This window comes from Molothrus aeneus, chromosome 16 (genome assembly GCF_037042795.1).
Source record: "Molothrus aeneus isolate 106 chromosome 16, BPBGC_Maene_1.0, whole genome shotgun sequence".
Classification (NCBI taxonomy): Eukaryota; Metazoa; Chordata; class Aves; order Passeriformes; family Icteridae; genus Molothrus; species Molothrus aeneus.
In genome coordinates, this window is record NC_089661.1 from 1,996,349 (window position 1) to 2,015,854 (window position 19,506).

The following is a 19,506-nucleotide window of genomic DNA, read 5'->3' on the forward strand; positions in this document are numbered from 1 at the left end:
AGCTAACCCACTCTTTTGTAGCACTCGTCTTCTTATTGGACACAGCTGTGGCCTATTAAGAGCAGGCCTGTTCCTAGTCTTTGGTGATTAGTACAGCTGCAACTCCTCAGGTGTGGGACTACCTTCTGCACTATCTTCATTTTCTTACATTCTATCCCTCCACACACAGGGTTTGTGTTCTCAGCCCCTCTCCAGCCTTGTTGCCCTCCTCTGGATGTGCTCAAGCATCTCAACATCCTTCCCAAACTGAGGGGCCCAGAACTGGACACAGCTCTCAAGATGGGTCTCACCAGCACTGAGTACAGGGGAAGAATGTCCTCCCTGCTCCTGCTGGCCACACAATTCCTAATTGTTCCAGGTTGCAAGGCAAGATGTATTCTATTACCATCTGTATGGCAGCTGTCTTTTGTCAAGTGGGCAGTAAGTGGGCAGTTTTCCTTATCTCTCTCTGAGTGATCACAATCACTCCTCCCTCGGGAGGGGACATCTGCTGATAACAGCTATTGAATGTCACTGCATGACTGATAAGAACTACAGCATCCCATTGGGAGATGTGAGCCCAGAGAGAGGAGCCAAACATTCCTAACTGGATATAATCTGGAGATCCTGGAACACCAGCATGGCTTTCTCCACTGTATTTCCCAGAGGAACAGCAGCTGCCTCTTCCACTGGATCTTCACAGGAAGACTCCACCCTTTTCTACAGGATCCCTGCTCCAGCAGAGCCACCCCTGACACTGCAGGAGGGCTGAGCCACAATTCCAATGGGACTGCTGCCAACACCCTGACCCACAGGGTGTCAGGTTGGGTTCTGACTCTGAAAGTGTTGTTTTAGTTTACTGCATTGTTTATTTTATCCTTTTATTTTCTTCTCTATTAAAGAAATGTTATTTCCTGCTCCCATATTTTTTGCCTGAGAGCCCCTTAATTTAAGATTTATAGCAATTCAAAGGGATGGGGAGGGTTCACATCCTCCATTTTGGGGCGGCTCCTGCTTTCCCTAGCAGACACCTGCCTTTCCAAACCAAGACACTAATGCAGACCAGGATGCCATTGGCCTTCTTGGCCACCAAGAAGATGAGGTTTGAGGTCCCTCCCAGCCCAGAGCAGTCCCAGGTGTGTGCTCCTGGAGCCCCTGACGTACCCAGGCTGTGCAGCGCGGCCGCGGCGTACGGAGCCCCGTGGAAGCAGAGCGACGGCTCCTGTCCAGCAGCTGCAGGGGGGATGCTGTGCCCACTGCCAGGGCCTGCCTCTGCCAGCTCCTCCATCAGCCCTGTGCTCAGAACAGCAGTAAATGTGAGCAATGCTGAGCTCTGCTCAGCCTGACATGAAAACACTCTGCTGTCAAATGTTTGAGTCACTGGTCACAGCTCCACTACAGACTGAGCTTACCTGAGACACCACACACAGCTGAACCATCCCCTCTCCCCAAAATCACATGGGCCACTTAAAAAGGGGCAAGGAGCTCTTGAAAACTGAGGCTGGACCACAGCTTTCTCTTTTTCAGCAGCACCCAGTTGTTTCTATCCCCTTCTAACTCTGCTGGGAACTGAAATGTGGAACAAGTGCATAGATGTTGCTACAGAGCAGCATTCCTGAATTTGAATAAATATCCTAAATAAGGTGGTGTCCACTAGGAAGAGTCCCAGATCTGAGCCCAGTGCTCAGTGGAGGCCCTCAAGGTGTCTCACACTTCCAGGCATGAGGCCAAAGTCCTGCATTCCACAGGGCCCTCGTGGGCAGGGAGGTATTGCTGGGATGACAGACCTGAACAGAGACATCATGTTCTGCTCCTGTGATTTCCAGCCTGGAAAATATCCCATTCCACGCCACTTTTACAGGCACTAAGTGCTTAAAGCCACAGTCTCTCAGCTCCCATTCTCCCTCTAAAGAGCTGGGCTGTGCACAGGCAGTGCATTAAGGTGTTGCATACAGTACATTTCCACAACAATTAGTTCAGCCTTCTGTAATAATGTTTCAGGCCACAGTTTTAAAGGCTTGTTATTTTTTAAATTACTTTGTACACATTTGATTGCTTCCTACCGTACAAGCCTGTCAAAAATTCACTGTAGTGGAGCATGGGAAATGGATTATTGGTGTTAGAGGCTGATGGCAAAGCTTGGATGTCAAATGTACCACTGACAATCACCTGCTCCTCAAAATTCAAAAGGCATGAGGCACCAAAAATGGGTCATCACTGTCCCAGCAGTACTGCCTGTTTTTTATTCAAACTCAGGGCATGGCAGAAAGTAAAGCTTGGACAAAAATGTGTTGTGTTTGGACCTCAGGACACAGATCCCACCAATTTATCTGCTCTGTTTCAGGAGTGTTTGTCAAGTTTTAACTTGCTTTGAAAATTGAACAGCATTCGAGACCCTGAAGGGGAAACTTCTTTTCATATTGATTACAAATGCAGAATTTCTTAGTGAGGTTTTTACCCTACTCCAATCTCAGTGCATTTCTGCACTTCCCAGAGGCCAATCCAAAGCTTGTGGGGCAAAAATATCAGCTTCCCCTCTCCAGGGCTCTGGAATATGGACTAAGGTGTCTTTCTGCAGTACAGGGCTGATGAAAATAGCACAGAACACATGGAAAAAGACATTTGCAAAATCTGTCACAAACAAAGGGAAAAACCCTGAGTTCTCTAGCATGAGGGAAAATATTTTAGCTTTCCAGACTAGCCTTCATTCCAGCCCCCCTTATGTATTTCTAGTGGAAATTTCCCCGTGCAAAACATGAACACAAAACATCATCTGTGGCACTGAGGGAAGCTGCAGAAACTGCACTTTTTAATGAGCAACTTTCCCTGGGTGCAGAGGCAGCAGGTGACACGGGGCTGTAATTACTGTGCCATGATTAATCCTCTGTGTCTGCACATGTTTTCAGAACATTCTGTGATCGTCTCCAGAGAAAAAGCCCAGGACTATTTGAATTGTCATTGTTTCCCCCCCTCCCAAACCTCTAAATGTTCTTTCCTATTGTGGATAAATTAAAGGAAGCAGTTGGGCTGGGGATGAATGTCTCCATCATGGGCTGTGTGGGATGGTGTTAATGGAAGGGTCACCCACAGTGATCCCTCTTGGGAAGAGCCAAGCAGGGCAGGATTTCTGTTCCCTCCTGACCACTGCTGTTGCCTCTGATCTTCCCCACTTGAGGTCCATTAAGATCCTTAAGAAAACAGAAACTCAAGTAAGAAGATTTAAGGCAACAGCTTGGCTGGATTTTGGCAGTCCCTCCATAGAAAATGAATTTCCTTTGGGTAACTTGGAGGTCACAAGGATGCAGGACTCAAAGCTGAGCTTGATAGGATGACATGCTGCCCTCAGGCTCAGAGGCACAACTGGATTTTGGCTACCCTACCTCTCTGGGCAAAAAGAGAGGAGGTGATTGAGGCCATAAAATCCCAGCAAGTCCTGAGCTGGGAGGGCCCACAAGGATCCTTGAAACTGCTGGCCCTGAGCAGGACAGCCCCAACAACACCTCCATGCACTGGGTGTGAGAAGCCAAATTCAGGCCCAGCTTTGAAGTGTCCAGGGACAAGGCTCACAAATCCAAGCAGGAGGTTACAACTTCACATAAAGGAAAAACATTTCCCATAATGATGGAACAAAGGCCCGGGGAGGCAGGAGAATCTCTGTCCTTGCAGATTTTCAAGACCTGACAGAAAAAAAGCCCTGAGCATCCTGAGAGAATTCACTGCTGATGCTCTGCTGAGCAGGATGTGGGATGAGAGGCCTTCTGAGGCCCCTTCCACAAGGAACTACTCAGTGATTCTAAGTTCAAGAGGACTCCAGAGCTAAAGATCAAACAAGTGGCAAAGGCCAGGCAGCTCTGTTGGATGTGCAGTAGTGACTGATTCACACCTTGGTCTGGAGATTCCTACAGCAACATGAGTAGGCCTTGATATTCCCCATAAATATTCCCTGCACTGTACAGCTATGGTTGCACTGCTGATGTGGAACACCCTGCAATGCAAAGCCTCCCTGGCAGGCTGCTGGGCAGGGCATTACCTGTCAGCAGGGCAGGGATGTGATGTGTGGCATTCTCCTTCCTCAGCAGCAGCACCAGGCAGTGCCTGCGGGGCTCACCAGGGACTTCTCCTCCTGCAGCACCAGCAGGTGAGCCTGAACTCTTGCCAGGGCAAAAGACAGCAATCTGAAATAATGAAGGGCAGATTAGACTGCTAAATCCAGATGTAATTACTCTAGGGCTCAAGCAAATAGATAAATTACAATGGCATAACAAGATCCAGCTCACCACTGAGCCATAGGAACTCCAATGTCTGGGTGCTTTGCGTCATCTTTTCCTGAGACAGAGAAACTTAATTTAAACTCAGGGAAAAGGCTTAACACAAAATCATTCTGCCCTGCAGCTGGGCTGGGCTAAAACCACAGCAGTTGTAACTCAGCTGATAGGAGGTACCATCCACCATAAGTGGATGTACCATAAGTCACTCTAAGATTATCTGGAGTCTCAAATGAAGGGATGATTTTCACATTGGAGCACTGGTTGCTGCTGTTAACTCCTTAATGGTCACTTAGCAACATGCTCCAAATATTTGGCTATTTGGGCTGTAGTATTCCATAAATAGGTTTTATTCATTCTACAAAATATTATGGGCAGAGACATTGTTATTCCTTAGGCTTGATCACAGAACAAGCAGAAAAGAGGGAATTTGTAGAGTTTGATTTGCAAAATTATGCATTTCCTGGCTGCCACAGCAAAGAACCCTCGGTATGATGATTTGAAGTGTGGGGTCCACTCCTTTGTGAGAGAAGGTGTCATATGATTCCTGTGGGATTTATAATATAACAAGGGCAGCACTGGACTTCTTGCATATGTTAAGTTTGACTGCAACCTTGCATTTGTGATTATTGTTGTTTCCTTAGGCTGACTTGTCAAAATGCCAAGTGCACTTTACCTCAAACCTATCACCATGTTAGGCAGAGCTTCAAAGAAAAAAAAAGTTATTTTTGAAAGCTCTTTTTGAAACCCATCTGGAATGCACTGAAGTAGGGGACTTCATGCTGAAAGGCCCAGAGGGACTGTGAAGTACATCACCAAATATCAGCCTGTGAGTGAAGACTCTTCTCCTGAACCACCTTTGCACATCAGTATTTGGTTCATGGGGCTACTGCCAGCTCCTGATTATTCTGACATCAATGGCAAAATTCACATTAGTTTTAGTAGGAGCAGGATGATGAATTTACACTCCTGTTCTCCATGAGAGGCCAAGGCTTTGTGGGGTTTTCCTGCTAGGGAAAAAGCCAGCACTGAAAGCAGCCAGAGCTCACAGGAGCACAGAGAGCTGGGAAAGAGGGAATGGGTGTCCTCCAGCACTCACTGGAGGAGTGCTGGCACCATCAGCTGCAGGGCAAGGGGTGAGGCAGGGCACAAAGGGCACAGTACCTGCCCTGCTGCCATGCCCAGCACAAGGCCCTGCTGTGCTGAGAGCTGCAGCTGCCGCAGTCCTTGCAGCACAAAGCCCCGGCGGGCACAGGCGGAAAGCACAGCCCCATAGGCACATGGAGGCACCACAGGTGACACCAGCAGAATGATGTCCCCTAGATCAAAGAAAGGGCAAGAAAAACAGCATATTATTCTCACAGGAGCTGTGGTATCAATGCAAGGCAGCTCTCAGAGCAGCTGCCTCCACCTTGAAGCAAACAGCTGCATCCCGAGCAGTGCCCTGTGTTTTATGGTTTGTTTGCTGCATCCAGCTCATCATGACTGCAATCCAAGGCCAGCCCAGAGTGGGAAGCTTATGGCATCATCAGTAATATCTTTGTGAATCATCATGAGATGAGCCAGGCTGTCTCCCCAGGTCTGGGAGCTGCTCACAGGCAGTGTTTCAGTGCTGGCTGGGCTGTGGGAGCTGTCCCTGTGCAGCCCCCAGCACTCAGGGCAGGACTGAGCCTTGTAGGCCTGACCATGCTCTGAGTGACCAAACAGGGCAACAAGAAATACTTGTTCTTGCTCAATTTGTTCACTCCAAAGAGCATGAAGCAGCTCTGGCCCTTCCTCTGTGCTCTCATTCCTCTCTGCTGTTACTGGTGCTCTCAGCAGTCCTGCTCAGCACCTCCTTCTGCTTCCTGTTGTCCCTCCTTTGTTCCTGCCTTTAATCTTCATCCCAGACCTCTATTGTGGCACAAGCTCCTGAAGCTCTGGACCACCTGTGATCTCACCTTTGGTTTGGTAGCCTCTGGGGCCTCCCAGGTTCCTTGGACATCATGGCAATGGTACCAGCCTGCCCTGTCCTACCTGATCCTCTTCCAGCAGCTCTGGCTGCTCGAGCTCTCCTTGAGTCCCTCATCACAGTACAAATGATTGTAGACACAACTGGAATTCACCTTGGGTTAGAACTTTGGGTTTTTAGACTCCTGTTCTCCAAGTTGAATCCCAGGCTCTCTGCCAACCTTGAGCAAGCTCAGGAGAAGGAGTCTCCAAGGCCTCCTGAGCAGTCCCCCACATCTTAAGCAGGGTGAGACAAGCTCAAAACCTTTCCCTGAAGCCTCTGACCTGCCTGAGCTCCCTGTTTTTACCATGACCTCCATTATTGCACCTTCTCAGTTCTAACACAGCTTTTTTATCCCTCACAATGTATATCCAGATCTTAATAAGCTGCCAAGAGTGAGCTCTGAAGACAAATCCTTAGTACCACTTCTACATGGGTTTCCTCTATGCTGCCTCACTAATTTCTCATAGCTTTAACAAATAGATTTAATGAGATTGCAGGATTGTTCATTGTGTCCCAGTTGATTCTGAGGGTAGGACAGTGAATATTTCTTTTTATTCTACACTTTGTGATCTGGATATCTGTCCTGCCAAGGCTCAGCCTGGTTGTTCAAAGCAACAGCACCAAAACAAGGGAAACCTTGTATTTATCACTAAAGATGGGACAGGCAGGATGGTTCTTTGTCTAAAATCTCTGGCTTTATGGCTTTGACACTGGATTTTAGCCATATTCATGATATGGGAACTGTCAAAACCTAAGATTGTTGGTGGGAAGATTTTGGTTCCATTCCAGTTGATAACACTTTAAAAACCATTTTTTTGCACACACATATCCCAAATCAACAAGAATATCTGCTTGGGTCACCAAAACTCTGATTACTGAGAAGGGGCAGTAGCTGCAGTACCTCTGCTCTGCATTATTCCTGTCTCCAAGAGGAGCTGCTGGAGACCAGAGGGAAGGAGTCACTGAATGTTTCTTTTCCTGCAAACCCCAAGGGTGTCTGCTCCCAGAGCAGAGTTTCAGCTCCTCTTGCCAGAGCAAAGTTATCTGAGGAGCAGAGCTTGACAGTGACTTCTGAGGCTCCATGCAGATGGAACATGGTGTGGTGGAACTCAGCAGCCCACAGCAAATGTGAATCATTAAGGGCCATAAAAGGAAGGGGAGGCAGCAAATGTGACTCATTCCATCAGTAGCCACCAGCTGCCATCAATCCCAATCCCAAATAACAGAGCCAAGGGCTGCCTGCCAAACTACCTGAGTTAACATGAGCCAAAAGATGAAAAACCGTCTCAAAATTGGTTTTTTCCTTTCTCCCTTCTCTATTTTCCTTCCCTTCTACTCCTTTTTAATCTTTTTGCTTTATACTTTCATCCTTTTCTCATGGATTCTTTTCTTTGGCAATGTAATTCCCCAAGCCTTCTTTCTCTGTCACTCCAGTCCTGCTTTCCTTCTGCCATCTCCTCCCTGACAGCTGCTGAACTTCTGCTCCCCTCTGCTCTCCCTTCATTCCTGTGAATGAAATTCCCACTTCAACTGGGCCAGCAGAAACCAGCCAGCAGCATTGTCCAAAAGGCCCCTGCCCCCCAGATGTGCTGTGCCAGGCCCACTCCAGGGGATGTTGGCCTTTCCAGCAGGAGCCCAACACCTTTTAGCCAGGCAGGGCCTTGGCATGTGTCCCCTGGACACAGTTTGCTGCTGCTTAGGCACAAATTCAGGGGCTGAACACTGCTCCTACAAAGGGAAAATGGGGATGTGAGGTGATAACCCATTGATATTAGTCCCATAAAATGCCCTCCTTTCTGACTGTGGTCAGTCCTGCCCTAAACCAAGTCTTAACCTTTTAATTCCCCTGATTATAATATTCACTCTTCAGCAGGAGAGGCAAAGGATCTCTGGTAAATAACCAGCAGTTTAAGGACTCTGTTAGCTCTTCATGTGACTGTTTCTTTGTGCAGAGATTTCCTGTGAAGTGTTTTTTGTTTCTTTTTCCCCCCTTTCAGTGAAATCCAAGCAGCCCCCAGGACTCCAGCAGCTGCTCCCATGAGGAGGATGAGGTGGTGCCACTTCTGTGCTGCTTCATTTCAGGCAACAGTGTCCAACTAGAAATTCATTCCTGCCTCCAGAACTGGCCAGGTCACAGCCCTGAGCATTGCAGAGGCAGAATTGCCTTAGCTGGGCTGGAGTAAAGTGATGCTATCAGTGAAAGAGAACTGTAAACCCTCAAATTTCATTTCCTAGCACTGACCTTTGGTAGTTGAGACAAGCATGGCTGGAGGTCGAGGCAGCATCAAGCTCTGGAGGTCAACTTTTTCTTCATCTGCTCCTGCCCCAGCTGGTGGAGGTCTCTGAGAGCTGCAGAAAAATGATAAATATTAAATGAAAAATATTAAAAGGTTCTGACTCAAAACCTACTTTCTGTGACAAATCCAAGGCCACAGAAGCTTCTCTGGTAAAACTGCTTTACTGGAAAAGCCATTTCAATCCCTTGTCTGTGACATGAGCTGCATCAAGGTCTCTCTGACTGAACATCTTTTCATATTACTCCCCCTGAGGCTCTCTGTGTTCAATTAAAAGTAGCTAATGCAAAGTAGTCAGCTTGGCAAAGAAATCTGGGAATCAAGAAATATGTCAGGCTGCACTAGCAGAGCTTTTCCCACCCACAGACACATTCTAGTTGCTATTCACTTTGGGTTCTTTAGGCTGAGTTTAACCAGTTTGAAGGGTTCGTGTTAGGCAACAAGCATGATCCAGTCTGGCAGGGATGTTCCTGCCAGCGAAACTTCCACAACATTCCTGCACATCCAAAAGGACCCAATCAGGGCAGGGTGAACAGAAGGTGTGCTTGAAAGCCAGGGACTGTCTGGGAACAGTTTTGGCTGGGACTGTGAGCTCAGGCTGCTCAGGCAAACCTGCCTCATCCCCTGCCACCACCATGGAGCTGGCTGGAACACATCCTGCTTGCTCACTCCCAGGAGCCTGTAGCATTTGCAAGTCTAATCTGAAAAGGGCAATCTGAGCTGCAGTTTGTATTCCTGTCTCCCAACAGACCAAATTACCAGCATTAGGAGAAAGACAAGTGCATTATTTAGGAGGTAGCACCGCTCCGGACTGAGTTATACCAGAGGAGCAGAATTTACCATCTTTGTAAGAGGAAAAATGCATCCCTGAGGAAAATAAACAAATAAAGAGAATGAAACTAGACCAAATTGATTTTTTTTGACATCTTATTAAAAAAAAAAATGGTGAGAGTCGCTGGTTGTGGCTGAGAGCAGAGCTGAGCTCTGACACATAATCCAGCACAGCAATCCACAGGTTAATTCCACATGGCTCAGCTTTGCCACTCATAGAAAGCACTGACAGCAGTGCAGAGCATCTCACCTCCAGCCTGCTGCCTCTGACTGTGCCACCCTGCCCCCAGGATCAGACAGCATCCCTAAAAACCTCTTCAGAACCTGCAGGTCTGAGCCTTCTGCAGCAGAGTTTCTCATGCAGTTCAAGGTTTATAAGCCACCTTTCATTTTCACACCCTTCTCTCATCATCCTCCAAAGAACCTTTTCTTACTTGAATCCCTTTATCAGTTGAAACACAGGGAAAAGCCAGAGGTTTCCTAGGAGAGGGTCACTCACTGGCACACAGCCTTGCAGCCCTTCTCCAGCACCAGGTGTCCAAATCTTACAGCAAGAGTGTGAATTAGGGGCCTGGATACCAGGGAACAGGGAATGGGAAACAACTGCAACTGTCCCACATCTGACACATGTAGGAGCTGAGGGAACAGGAGCTGGAGCTGTGCCAGGGGAGGGTCAGGTTGGATATCAGGAAAGGTTCATCCCCAGAGGGTGCTGGGCACTGCCCAGGCTCTCCAGGGAATGGGCTTTGGACAATGATCCCAGAGCTGCCCAGGGTGGGATTGTTGGGGTGTCTGTACAGGGCCAGGAGCTGGGCTGGATCATCCCTGTGGGACCCTTCCCACTCAGGACATTCCATGGTTCTATGATCTGCTGCAGAAGAGAGAAGGATTTCTGCAGACTGCACAACTGGCTTGGAAATGCACAAATAGAGGAACTGCTCCCCCTGCACTCCCGTGCTGCCGGACCCTTGGAGGGCTGGCACAGATCTCTGAGTGCCTGCCTGCCTCCAGGGCTCGCTGCCTGTACAACAACAGCTCCAAAGCGTCCTGGGCCATCACCTGGAAGGCGGGGGCAGGATTCCAGCAGCTCTCCCTCCGAACCAGAGGCACAGCTCCCGGTGCACCCGGCTGGGCAGGGGCAGGGACACGACAGGCTCTGCCCTGCCACAGCCTCGGGTGATGTCCTGCAGGATTCCATGGGCTTTGGGGCCTCTCACCCCTAATGCCAGCACTGGGGGCACCTTGCCAGGCTCTGAAGTGTAGGAGGAAGGCAGCTTTTCTGTGGAAACAAACACATGTGTGAGTAAAACATGGAACAACCCACCCCAAAGTCATTCACTCCACTCAAGGGCTCTTTTCAGATCTGTCAAGAGTCAGACTTCAACAGAGGAACCACCTGGAAACCACCTGGTTACCTGCCCTGGGACTCCATCACCTGCTTATCTGCCTTGGGACTCCATCACCTGGTTATCTGCCTTGGGACTCCATCACCTGGTTACCTGCCCTGTGAATCCTCACCTGGTTACCTGTCCTGGGAATTCATAACCTGGTTACCTGTCCTGGGAATCCTTACCTGGTTATCTGCCCTGGAATCCATCACCTGGTTACCTGTCCTGGGATCCATCACCTGGTTACCTGTCCTGGGAATTCATAACCTGGTTACCTGCCCTGGGATCCATCACCTGGTTACCTGTCCTGGGAATCCTTACCTGGTTACCTGCCCTGGGAATCCTCACCTGGTTACCTGTCCTGGGATCCATCACCTGGTTACCTGCCCTGGGAATTCATAACCTGGTTACCTGCCCTGGGATTCCATCACCTGGTTACCTGTCCTGGGAATTCATAACCTGGTTACCTGTCCTGGGAATTCATCACCTGGTTACCTGCCCTGGGAATTCATAACCTGGTTACCTGCCCTGGGAATCCATCACCTGGTTACCTGTCCTGGGAATCCTCACCTGGTTACCTGTCCTGGGAATTCATAACCTGGTTACCTGCCCTGGGATCCATCACCTGGTTACCTACCCTGGGATTCCATCACCTGGTTATCTGCCCTGGGACTCCTCACCTGCTTACCTGTCCTGGGATTCCATCACCTGGTTATCTGCCCTGGGAATCCATCACCTGGTTACCTGCCCTGGGAATCCATCACCTGGTTACCTGCCCTGGGATCCATAACCTGGTTACCTACCCTGGGAATCCTTACCTGGTTACCTGCCCTGGAATCCATCACCTGGTTACCTGTCCTGGGAATCCTCACCTGGTTACCTGTCCTGGGAATCCTCACCTGGTTACCTGCCCTGGGATCCATAACCTGGTTACCTACCCTGGGATTCCATCACCTGGTTATCTGCCCTGGGACTCCTCACCTGCTTACCTGTCCTGGGATTCCATCACCTGGTTACCTGTCCTGGGAATCCTCACCTGGTTACCTGCCCTGGGATCTATAACCTGGTTACCTACCCTGGGAATTCATAACCTGGTTACCTGTCCTGGGATCCATCACCTGGTTACCTGTCCTGGGACTCCTCACCTGCTTACCTGTCCTGGGATTCCATCACCTGGTTATCTGCCCTGGGAATCCTCACCTGGTTACCTGCCCTTGGAATCCTCACCTGGTTACCTGTCCTGGGATCCATCACCTGGTTACCTGTCCTGGGAATCCTCACCTGGTTACCTGTCCTGGGAATCCTCACCTGGTTACCTGCCCTGGGAGGGAGATGCTGGCAGCACCTGCATGTGTTTACCCAATAGCAAACCTGAGGTTATTCAAGGCAATCTCTTGAAGAGAGGAATTGGTTGCCTCATGTTTGCTGTGAAAAGTTATTACAGAGCAGGTGATGCACTGAAGTGTCCCTGCCTGTGGCAGGAGTTGGAACTTGGTGGTCTTTAGGGTTTTTTCAGCCCAAACTGTGACTCTGAGCCAGCACTTCAAGTTCCTCTTGTTCATCACCACAAGCAAGGCTGGGGGATTGAAGTGCAGGACAAGAACAGGGCCCTGAGGAAAGGGATGGTATTGAAGGGCATCACAAAATGGAAATCTGGTGACTTCTTTTTTACATTATTTCCTTCTGGATTAAATACAGATTTTGTACAATGCTCTAAGGTCCAGGCAAATATTTGATTTGCCACCTTTAATTTTCTGCCAGGATTTGAACCCTGACTTTCTTATTTCTTTCCACAGCTCTTCCCTATGACTCTGGCAAATCTTTCTCCAGCACAATTGGGGCCAAGGAAGTAACCCAGAAAAAGCAAATTTGCCTCCTTTCCAATTCTTACTGCAGATGTCAGAAAATGCAGCAAGGTGTGTGATTTTCTTAGGTTTAAAAACATATTCAAATGTATCATTTCTTGCATGAGAATCAGAACGCAGAAAACAAATCTCCAGAGCAGGTAGATAATGGAGCAACTGGCTGTAAATATTTAAAATAATAATTTTAGAGTTATCAAGCTAAGGGTAAAAATCTAATTTACAAACTTGCACAGCAGTTCTCAGCTCAAATGAATTGTCTCTTCATATGAAATGTTCTTAAATAATGGTGCATGGTACAGAGCATTGAAGCAGATCTGCTGCCTGTCAGCTCCTAATGACTGCAGGTTTTATGGTTTTCTTATTCATCTCTGGAGCCCTCCTCCATTTCTCCAGCTCTCACCAGGAATGTGTTCTGTGCACAGCACCCAGACAGCTGCAACTGCAATTCCATTCCTAGGGCAGCCTGCTCCTACTGCTTTCAAATGCAAAAAGGGAGTGAGGAGACTGGGGAATTTTCTCTGCTTAAGCTGGTCTTCATTCCCCTTCTGCCAGAGGAGAAGGAAGCCCATTTCTCTCCCTCTCAGCCTGCCTGTGCCTTTCCCAAGAGAAATGGATTGTCTGTGGCACATCTGAACCTTCCAGAAGAACTTCCTGGCTTAAAAAGAAGCACCAGCCACAAGCAATCTCTAAACTCTGCAGCTAAGGGCACACCTGTTGCTCTGGAATAGCTGAATATTATTGTGCTGCAGCAGCAACCAGTAATATTCCATGATGCTTTAAGGCAAGCTTCATTGTCTCTGTTTCTCAAATGGGAGAAAATAAAGATTTGAATGGTACATGCCAGTATTTGATACATTGGTGTCTGATGTTCAAGACTTTGTGATTTGAGTTCAGAGCCCCAGCCTGTGTTTATTTACCTTCTCCTGCTGGTCTCCCACCTCAGATGGGATTCTATTAAATAATGTGGCATTTTGGGGATGGTTTATCAGCTAATGCAATTACAGGCCAGATAAATCAGTACTCTTGAAGTCCCACAGGCAATGAGATGGGGGAGTTGTGCTGGATTTTCTGCAGCTAAAACTTTCAGGAGTATCAGTGGGGAACTAAATTATTTTATTTAACTCATATGAGCCTGTTCCTGGAGCTCAGGGCACTGAAATGTTGGACAGCTCACTTCAAAGGAATAGCAGCTAAAGTTTGAGATCCAAAAATGCATGAAGAGTTAAAAATTCAGCTCATGGATATTCAACACCGGGGAAAGAGAGAAGGAAGGAAGGAAGGAAGGAAGGAAGGAAGGAAGGAAGGAAGGAAGGAAGGAAGGAAGGAAGGAAGGAAGGAAGGAAGGAAGGAAGGAAGGAAGGAAGGAAGGAAGGAAGGAAGGAAGGAAGGAAGGAAGGAAGGAAGGAAGGAAGGAAGGAAGGAAGGAAGGAAGGAAGGAAGGAAGGAAGGAAGGAAGGAAGGAAGGAAGGAAGGAAGGAAGGAAGGAAGGAAGGAAGGAAGGAAGGAAGGAAGGAAGGAAGGAAGGAAGGAAGGAAGGAAGGAAGGAAGGAAGGAAGGAAGGAAGGAAGGAAGGAAGGAAGGAAGGAAGGAAGGAAGGAAGGAAGGAAGGAAGGAAGGAAGGAAGGAAGGAAGGAAGGAAGGAAGGAAGGAAGGAAGGGTGGGTCAAAGCTATTCTATCATTTCTTTTGGGAAAGATAGAGGAACTGATAAAGCAACCCTCATGCAAATCTGACTCTGATCACCCTTCACCCCAGTGCAGGTACAGATCAGGGAAGCTCTGGAGGAGAGGCAGAGCCCACCTGAGCTGGAGAGCAGCAGCTCCCGGCCGGGGTAGAGCAGGCGGAGGCCGCAGACATCCAGCCCAGAGCCCAGCAGCAGCCTCAGAGTGTGATGGGTCTCCAGGGGGCTTTGGAAGAGAGCCTCAAACAGCAGCACCATGGCAACCTGGACAGCCAGAGAAAAACATGGAAAAAGCAGGGAAATGGTCCCAAGGCCAGCAGAAGCTCAGAGGTGCAGCCCTGCTGCTCACCTGTAGTTCCCAGGATGGATCTGCACTGCCAGAGCTACAGAGAGGCCTGGCTTTGGTTTGTGTTTATGTGCAGCTCACACATGAGGCTCTTGGCTTTGGGCTAAATCACAACTATCAAGAATTATACTTTAATCTATTTCTGCTGATATAACTTTGCCATTTGTCACATAAACCTACTAGTGAAAAACTGCAAGGCCTCTAGGGCAGAGCCCACAGTGCATCCCTTCTGCTGTTCACTTTGTGCAGCACCATTTGCCCATCTTTGGATGATTAAATAATAATAGACCAACTGGTTGTGTCTCTATACCTTTAACAGCACCAAAGTCAACACTAAAAAAACATCAAAAGGCAAACACATCACTGGTACTGTCCCAGATTTACATTTCAGAGTCTTCTGTACCAGCCTAATCCATTTCAGCCCATCCTGGCAAGTAGGAAGACTCACACCAACACATTCTGAATGTTTATACCCAAAAGGGAAGCAAATTATTATTATTTTCCCCATCAGAGAAACAAATTGTTTTAAAAAGCAAGGGCTTTACAACAGGGAGTTGTGTGGTTCTGTGGATAATAAATTGTCTAGCTGGGGATCAGACAAGGTGATTTTCTGGCCCCAAATTTGAGCATGGTTCTCCTGGATGTTGAACAGCTCAAGGATTTCCCCAGCTCAAGGTTTATGGCTGCAGCAAACACCAAATGAATCCATCACCACTGGACACTTGAAATGAAATGCTACTGCCCCATAAAGACATTATGAGGCTTTGCCATCATGATAAATGAAGATAGAAATTTATTCAAATCATATAAAAGTGGTCTAATTAGGAATAAAAGCTCCATTTCTTTATGTTTGTCTAGCTGAAGCTCTCCTGCTATTAACCCAGTGCTCACAGTAGCCAGTAAGGAAGAATTTTCCTGTGGCTGCTCTGAGTCCCTGGGGCTGCCTGGGCTTGGGGCCAGCTGTGATAACAGAGCCATCTAGCACAGGGAAGCCTCAGCAAGTGCCAGTGTCCCCTTCCCCAGGAGCCTGGCACTTGGCCCTGGCTCTCCATTGCACATTGGCTCAGTTGTGCCCAGCCTGAGTGATCTCAGAGATCACCAGAGATCACCCTGGGCTTCCTGCCTTGGCCTTGTCACTGGGGGCTCCCACTGCAGGGCTGTGCCCAGTTCTGGGGACACCAACACAAGAGGGATGTTGGCTTGTTGGAACCAGTCCAGGGGAGCCCATGGAGATGCCCCGAGGGCTGACCCCAGGCTGGGAGAGCTGGGGGTGCTCACCTGGAGAGGAGAAGGCTCCAGGGACACCTCAGAGCCCCTTGCAGGGCCTGAAGGGGCTCCAGGAGAGCTGCAGAGGGACTGGGGACAAGGCATGGAGGGACAGGACACAGGGAATGGCTCCCACTGCCAGAGGGCAGGGCTGGATGGGATATTGGGAATTAGGAATTGTTCCCTGGGAGGGTGGGCAGGCCCTGGCACAGGGTGCCCAGAGCAGCTGGGGCTGCCCCTGGATCCCTGGCAGTGCCCAAGGCCAGGCTGGGCAGGGCTTGGAGCAGTCTGGGACAGTGGGAGGTGTCCCTGCACTTTGCAAAGCTCCAGGCAGACATCAGGGTGAGCTGCTGCCTGCTGAGAGAGTGGCTCATTGAGCCCTGCTTTGGAAATCAGCCTTGCTGCTTAACCAGCTATGAAAATGTGGCTGTTCCACCCTGGCAGTGTCCAAGGCCAGGCTGGGCAGGGCTTGGAGCAGCCTGGGACAGTGGGAGGTGTCCCTGCCATGGCAGGGGTGGCACTGGTGGCTTTGAGGCCTCTCTAACCCAAAGCAGTCTGTGGCTCTGTGACCCTGGGCTGATCCCTGTTAGTGCTGCTGGCCCTGCCCTGCTCTTCTCAATAAGAACTCATTTCACATGGATGAGGCCTGAACATTTTGTGCTGCACTTCTCACCAAGAGCTAATTGAAATCACTTTAACCTTCTCTTCTCCTGGGGTAGAGTCAGTACAAATACTCCCTACTTGTTCATACCACACACACAGTTACTCAAGGTCAGGCAGTACCAGAACCTTCAAAAATTTCTTGGAATGTTTCTGAGTTTAATCAAAGTTGTGCTGTTTACTCACTTACAGTCAAGTGGTTTCAGGTTATCAAAAGTTTGTCTACTCTTACAAATTTGCACCTGGTTGGTAGCAATTTCTCCAACCTACACATTTCAAAGTTTAATCTTCTGTGGCTCAGAGCAATCAGCACATCAATACTGATGACATAAAATACTCTGCTGATATATTTAGGTCTGAGTGAAAAATACTTCAAGATCAGTATTTGTATCAAAGCCCTAGATTGAAATATTCCAGGGCACTTAATTGTCTCCCAGTGTCCCCCCTGAGCCCCAGGGGAGGAAGGAGGGGGTTGTTTGTTGTTCTTTACCTCGATGTCTGTGTCTCTGCAAGCCTCCATGGCACTGCTGTCAGGGAAGTGTTTGTCATCACTCTCAACTGTCTGCCAGTAAAATCCCTTTGGCACTGCAAACGCCTTCTCCACAGCCTGAAATGCACAAAGCACAGCTCTCACTTCCATGTTGCCTTGGTCCCTTAAAATAAAGCAGGAAAATCAGGATCTTGTGGCCACAGAGCACACGAGGATGCAGCTGGTGGATTAAACTCAGCCCAGTGTTGTTAATTTATGGAATTTGCTTTCTTCCAACTATTCTAGTAGCTCCATTTAAGTGATATCCCAAGAATATGAATCTGCAACTGCTTCCCAAGAGCCTGAGCATTCCCAGGGTCCAACCCAACACACAGAGCACCCACAGACATCACCAGGAGCTGCATCCATCAGCTGAGACCTCAATTCTCCACGACTGTGCTGAGCACTCAGCTGAAAAGGCCTTTGTGAAAGCAATGCTCTAATTACCCAATCAAATGGAAGGGTAGGGAAGGGATTGCATGAATTTCTACATGCCTGTAGCCAAAATGGCACATTTCTCCTGTGCTCATGTCACCACAAGTGACACATATCTGTTAGCCTCATCGTGCCACATCCTCATGGATAGGCAAAAATCTGGCATTTAGGTCACAGCTCCACACAAGCACAGCATTTCCCAGGCTCAGCACCTTATTTTGTTTTTCATCCATTTTCTGGGCAGCCAAGCAAGCAACTTGTACAAGTGCAAGGGTAAGGATGTGTCACTCAGGAGAGGAGAATGTGCTGTGACTGCATGCTCTGTAAGCAAGGCCACAGTCCAGGGACAAAGGCAACCCTTGAAAGTCACATTTGTCAGCTTCTGGTTAGAACATTCCAGAAATACAGATGCATTTAGGCAGAGTTCACAGTGGGCAGGAATCATTCCAGGGATCAAAAAAAAAAATAGTCACTTTTAAAACACAGGCTCAGGTGTAACTTAAAGAAGCTTCACTACTTTTAAAGGCTCTACTTTGATTTACTGCAGGTGTTAATTTGTCCTCAGCTTATGTGGACTGACCTTTTCAAAAACAGAAAAAGAAATTAATTTTCAACATGGTCTCATCAGGACTTTTATGGTGGAGAGAAAAGGGGCTAACCCTGCATGGAGAAGCATCCACTCTGCATTATGAGCTCCATATAATGCCCTTTAATTGTGTCATCACCTGAGAGATTTCGGGCGTGCTGCTTGGCAAATGATAGGCACTTCAGAGCATTCCACAAATGTTTCAAAGTAACAACCAGAAAATGAAATTCATTTGAATATTAAAGCCCCTCTGACAACTGCCTTTCCACTTCAGTAACCTTTTGTGTTGTCTCCTTCCTCTGTTTCCTGTGCTTCATGAGATATTTGCCTGAAATCAGAACTGGGGATTTCACTTTTCACCCTGTTTCAGTCAAATCAACTGCACCAAACCAAGGGCTTTGGCATCTCCCAGTGGATCTGTGCATTCTGTCCTGCAATGCATCAATCCCCAGCCTCCACTGCTGACATTACACTTGGTTGCTGTGGAAAATATCATCAGAGGAAAAGCAGATTTAAGGAAAGGGATCTTCCCCATTCCCAGTGCATGATGCCAGCTCCCATCTGCAGCAGTGGCACAGTGCAGTGAGCCCAGACAAGCCCTACAGAGTGGGAATGCAGCAAAATCCCAATTTTCTATTTCTTCCAGCTGTTCCTTGAACAAACCTCCTGTCAATGAATGCTCCAGAAGGAAAAGAAGAGACAAATGTGCTCAAACCAGCACCAGCCTCTATTTCCATAGAAACCTGCAGGATAATCATCCAACTCCAGGGCACAGGGTGGAAAATCCAAGGCAAAAATCCAAGGGGATTCCAGGGTGGAAATCCAGGCTGGAAAATCCAAGGGGAATCCAGAGTGGAAATCCAGGCTGGAAAATCCAAGGAAAATCCAGGCTGGAAAATCCAAGGGTAAAATCCAAGGGGATTCCAGGGTGGAAATCCAGGCTGGAAAATCCAAAGAAAATCCAGGCTGGAAAATCCAAGGGGATTCCAGGTGGAAATCCAGGCTGGAAAATCCAAGGAAAATCCAGGCTGGAAAATCCAAGTGGAAAATCCAATGGAATTCCAGGTGGACATCCAGGCTGGAAAATCCAAGGGGAATCCAGGGTGAAAATCCAGGCTGGAAAATCCAAGGGGAAAATCCAAGGGGAATCCAGGCTGGAAATCCAGGCTGGAAAATCCAAGGAAAATCCAGGGAGGAAAATCCAGGGGGAATCCAGGCTGGAAATCCAGGCTGGAAAATCCAAGGGGAGCACCCTGGTGTAAGCTGTGGATCCATGGTGGTCCCAGGATGCTGTTCCAAGGCCACAGCAGGGCTGTGACCACACAAGGGAAGCAAGGCCTGTGGGAATTGTTGCTGTCATCTGTCACATCTGTTTTTCAACAGCCAACC

The 19,506-nt window shown here is 48.3% G+C and overlaps 1 protein-coding gene across 1 annotated transcript in view; it reads right to left on the reverse strand.

Moving 5' to 3' along the window:
• The window catches only part of DNAAF8 (dynein axonemal assembly factor 8), a 98,309-nt gene that overhangs the window by 36,310 nt on the left and 42,493 nt on the right, over window positions 1-19,506 (reverse strand). The window contains exons 13-19 of the mRNA XM_066560953.1: window positions 17,058-17,174; window positions 14,415-14,559; window positions 10,422-10,641; window positions 8,480-8,586; window positions 5,409-5,563; window positions 4,010-4,154; window positions 1,144-1,272 (exon numbers count right to left, since the gene is read on the reverse strand). Coding sequence (XP_066417050.1) covers window positions 1,144-1,272; window positions 4,010-4,154; window positions 5,409-5,563; window positions 8,480-8,586; window positions 10,422-10,641; window positions 14,415-14,559; window positions 17,058-17,174 — 1,018 coding nt within the window. The remainder of the gene's footprint in view (window positions 1-1,143; window positions 1,273-4,009; window positions 4,155-5,408; window positions 5,564-8,479; window positions 8,587-10,421; window positions 10,642-14,414; window positions 14,560-17,057; window positions 17,175-19,506) is intronic.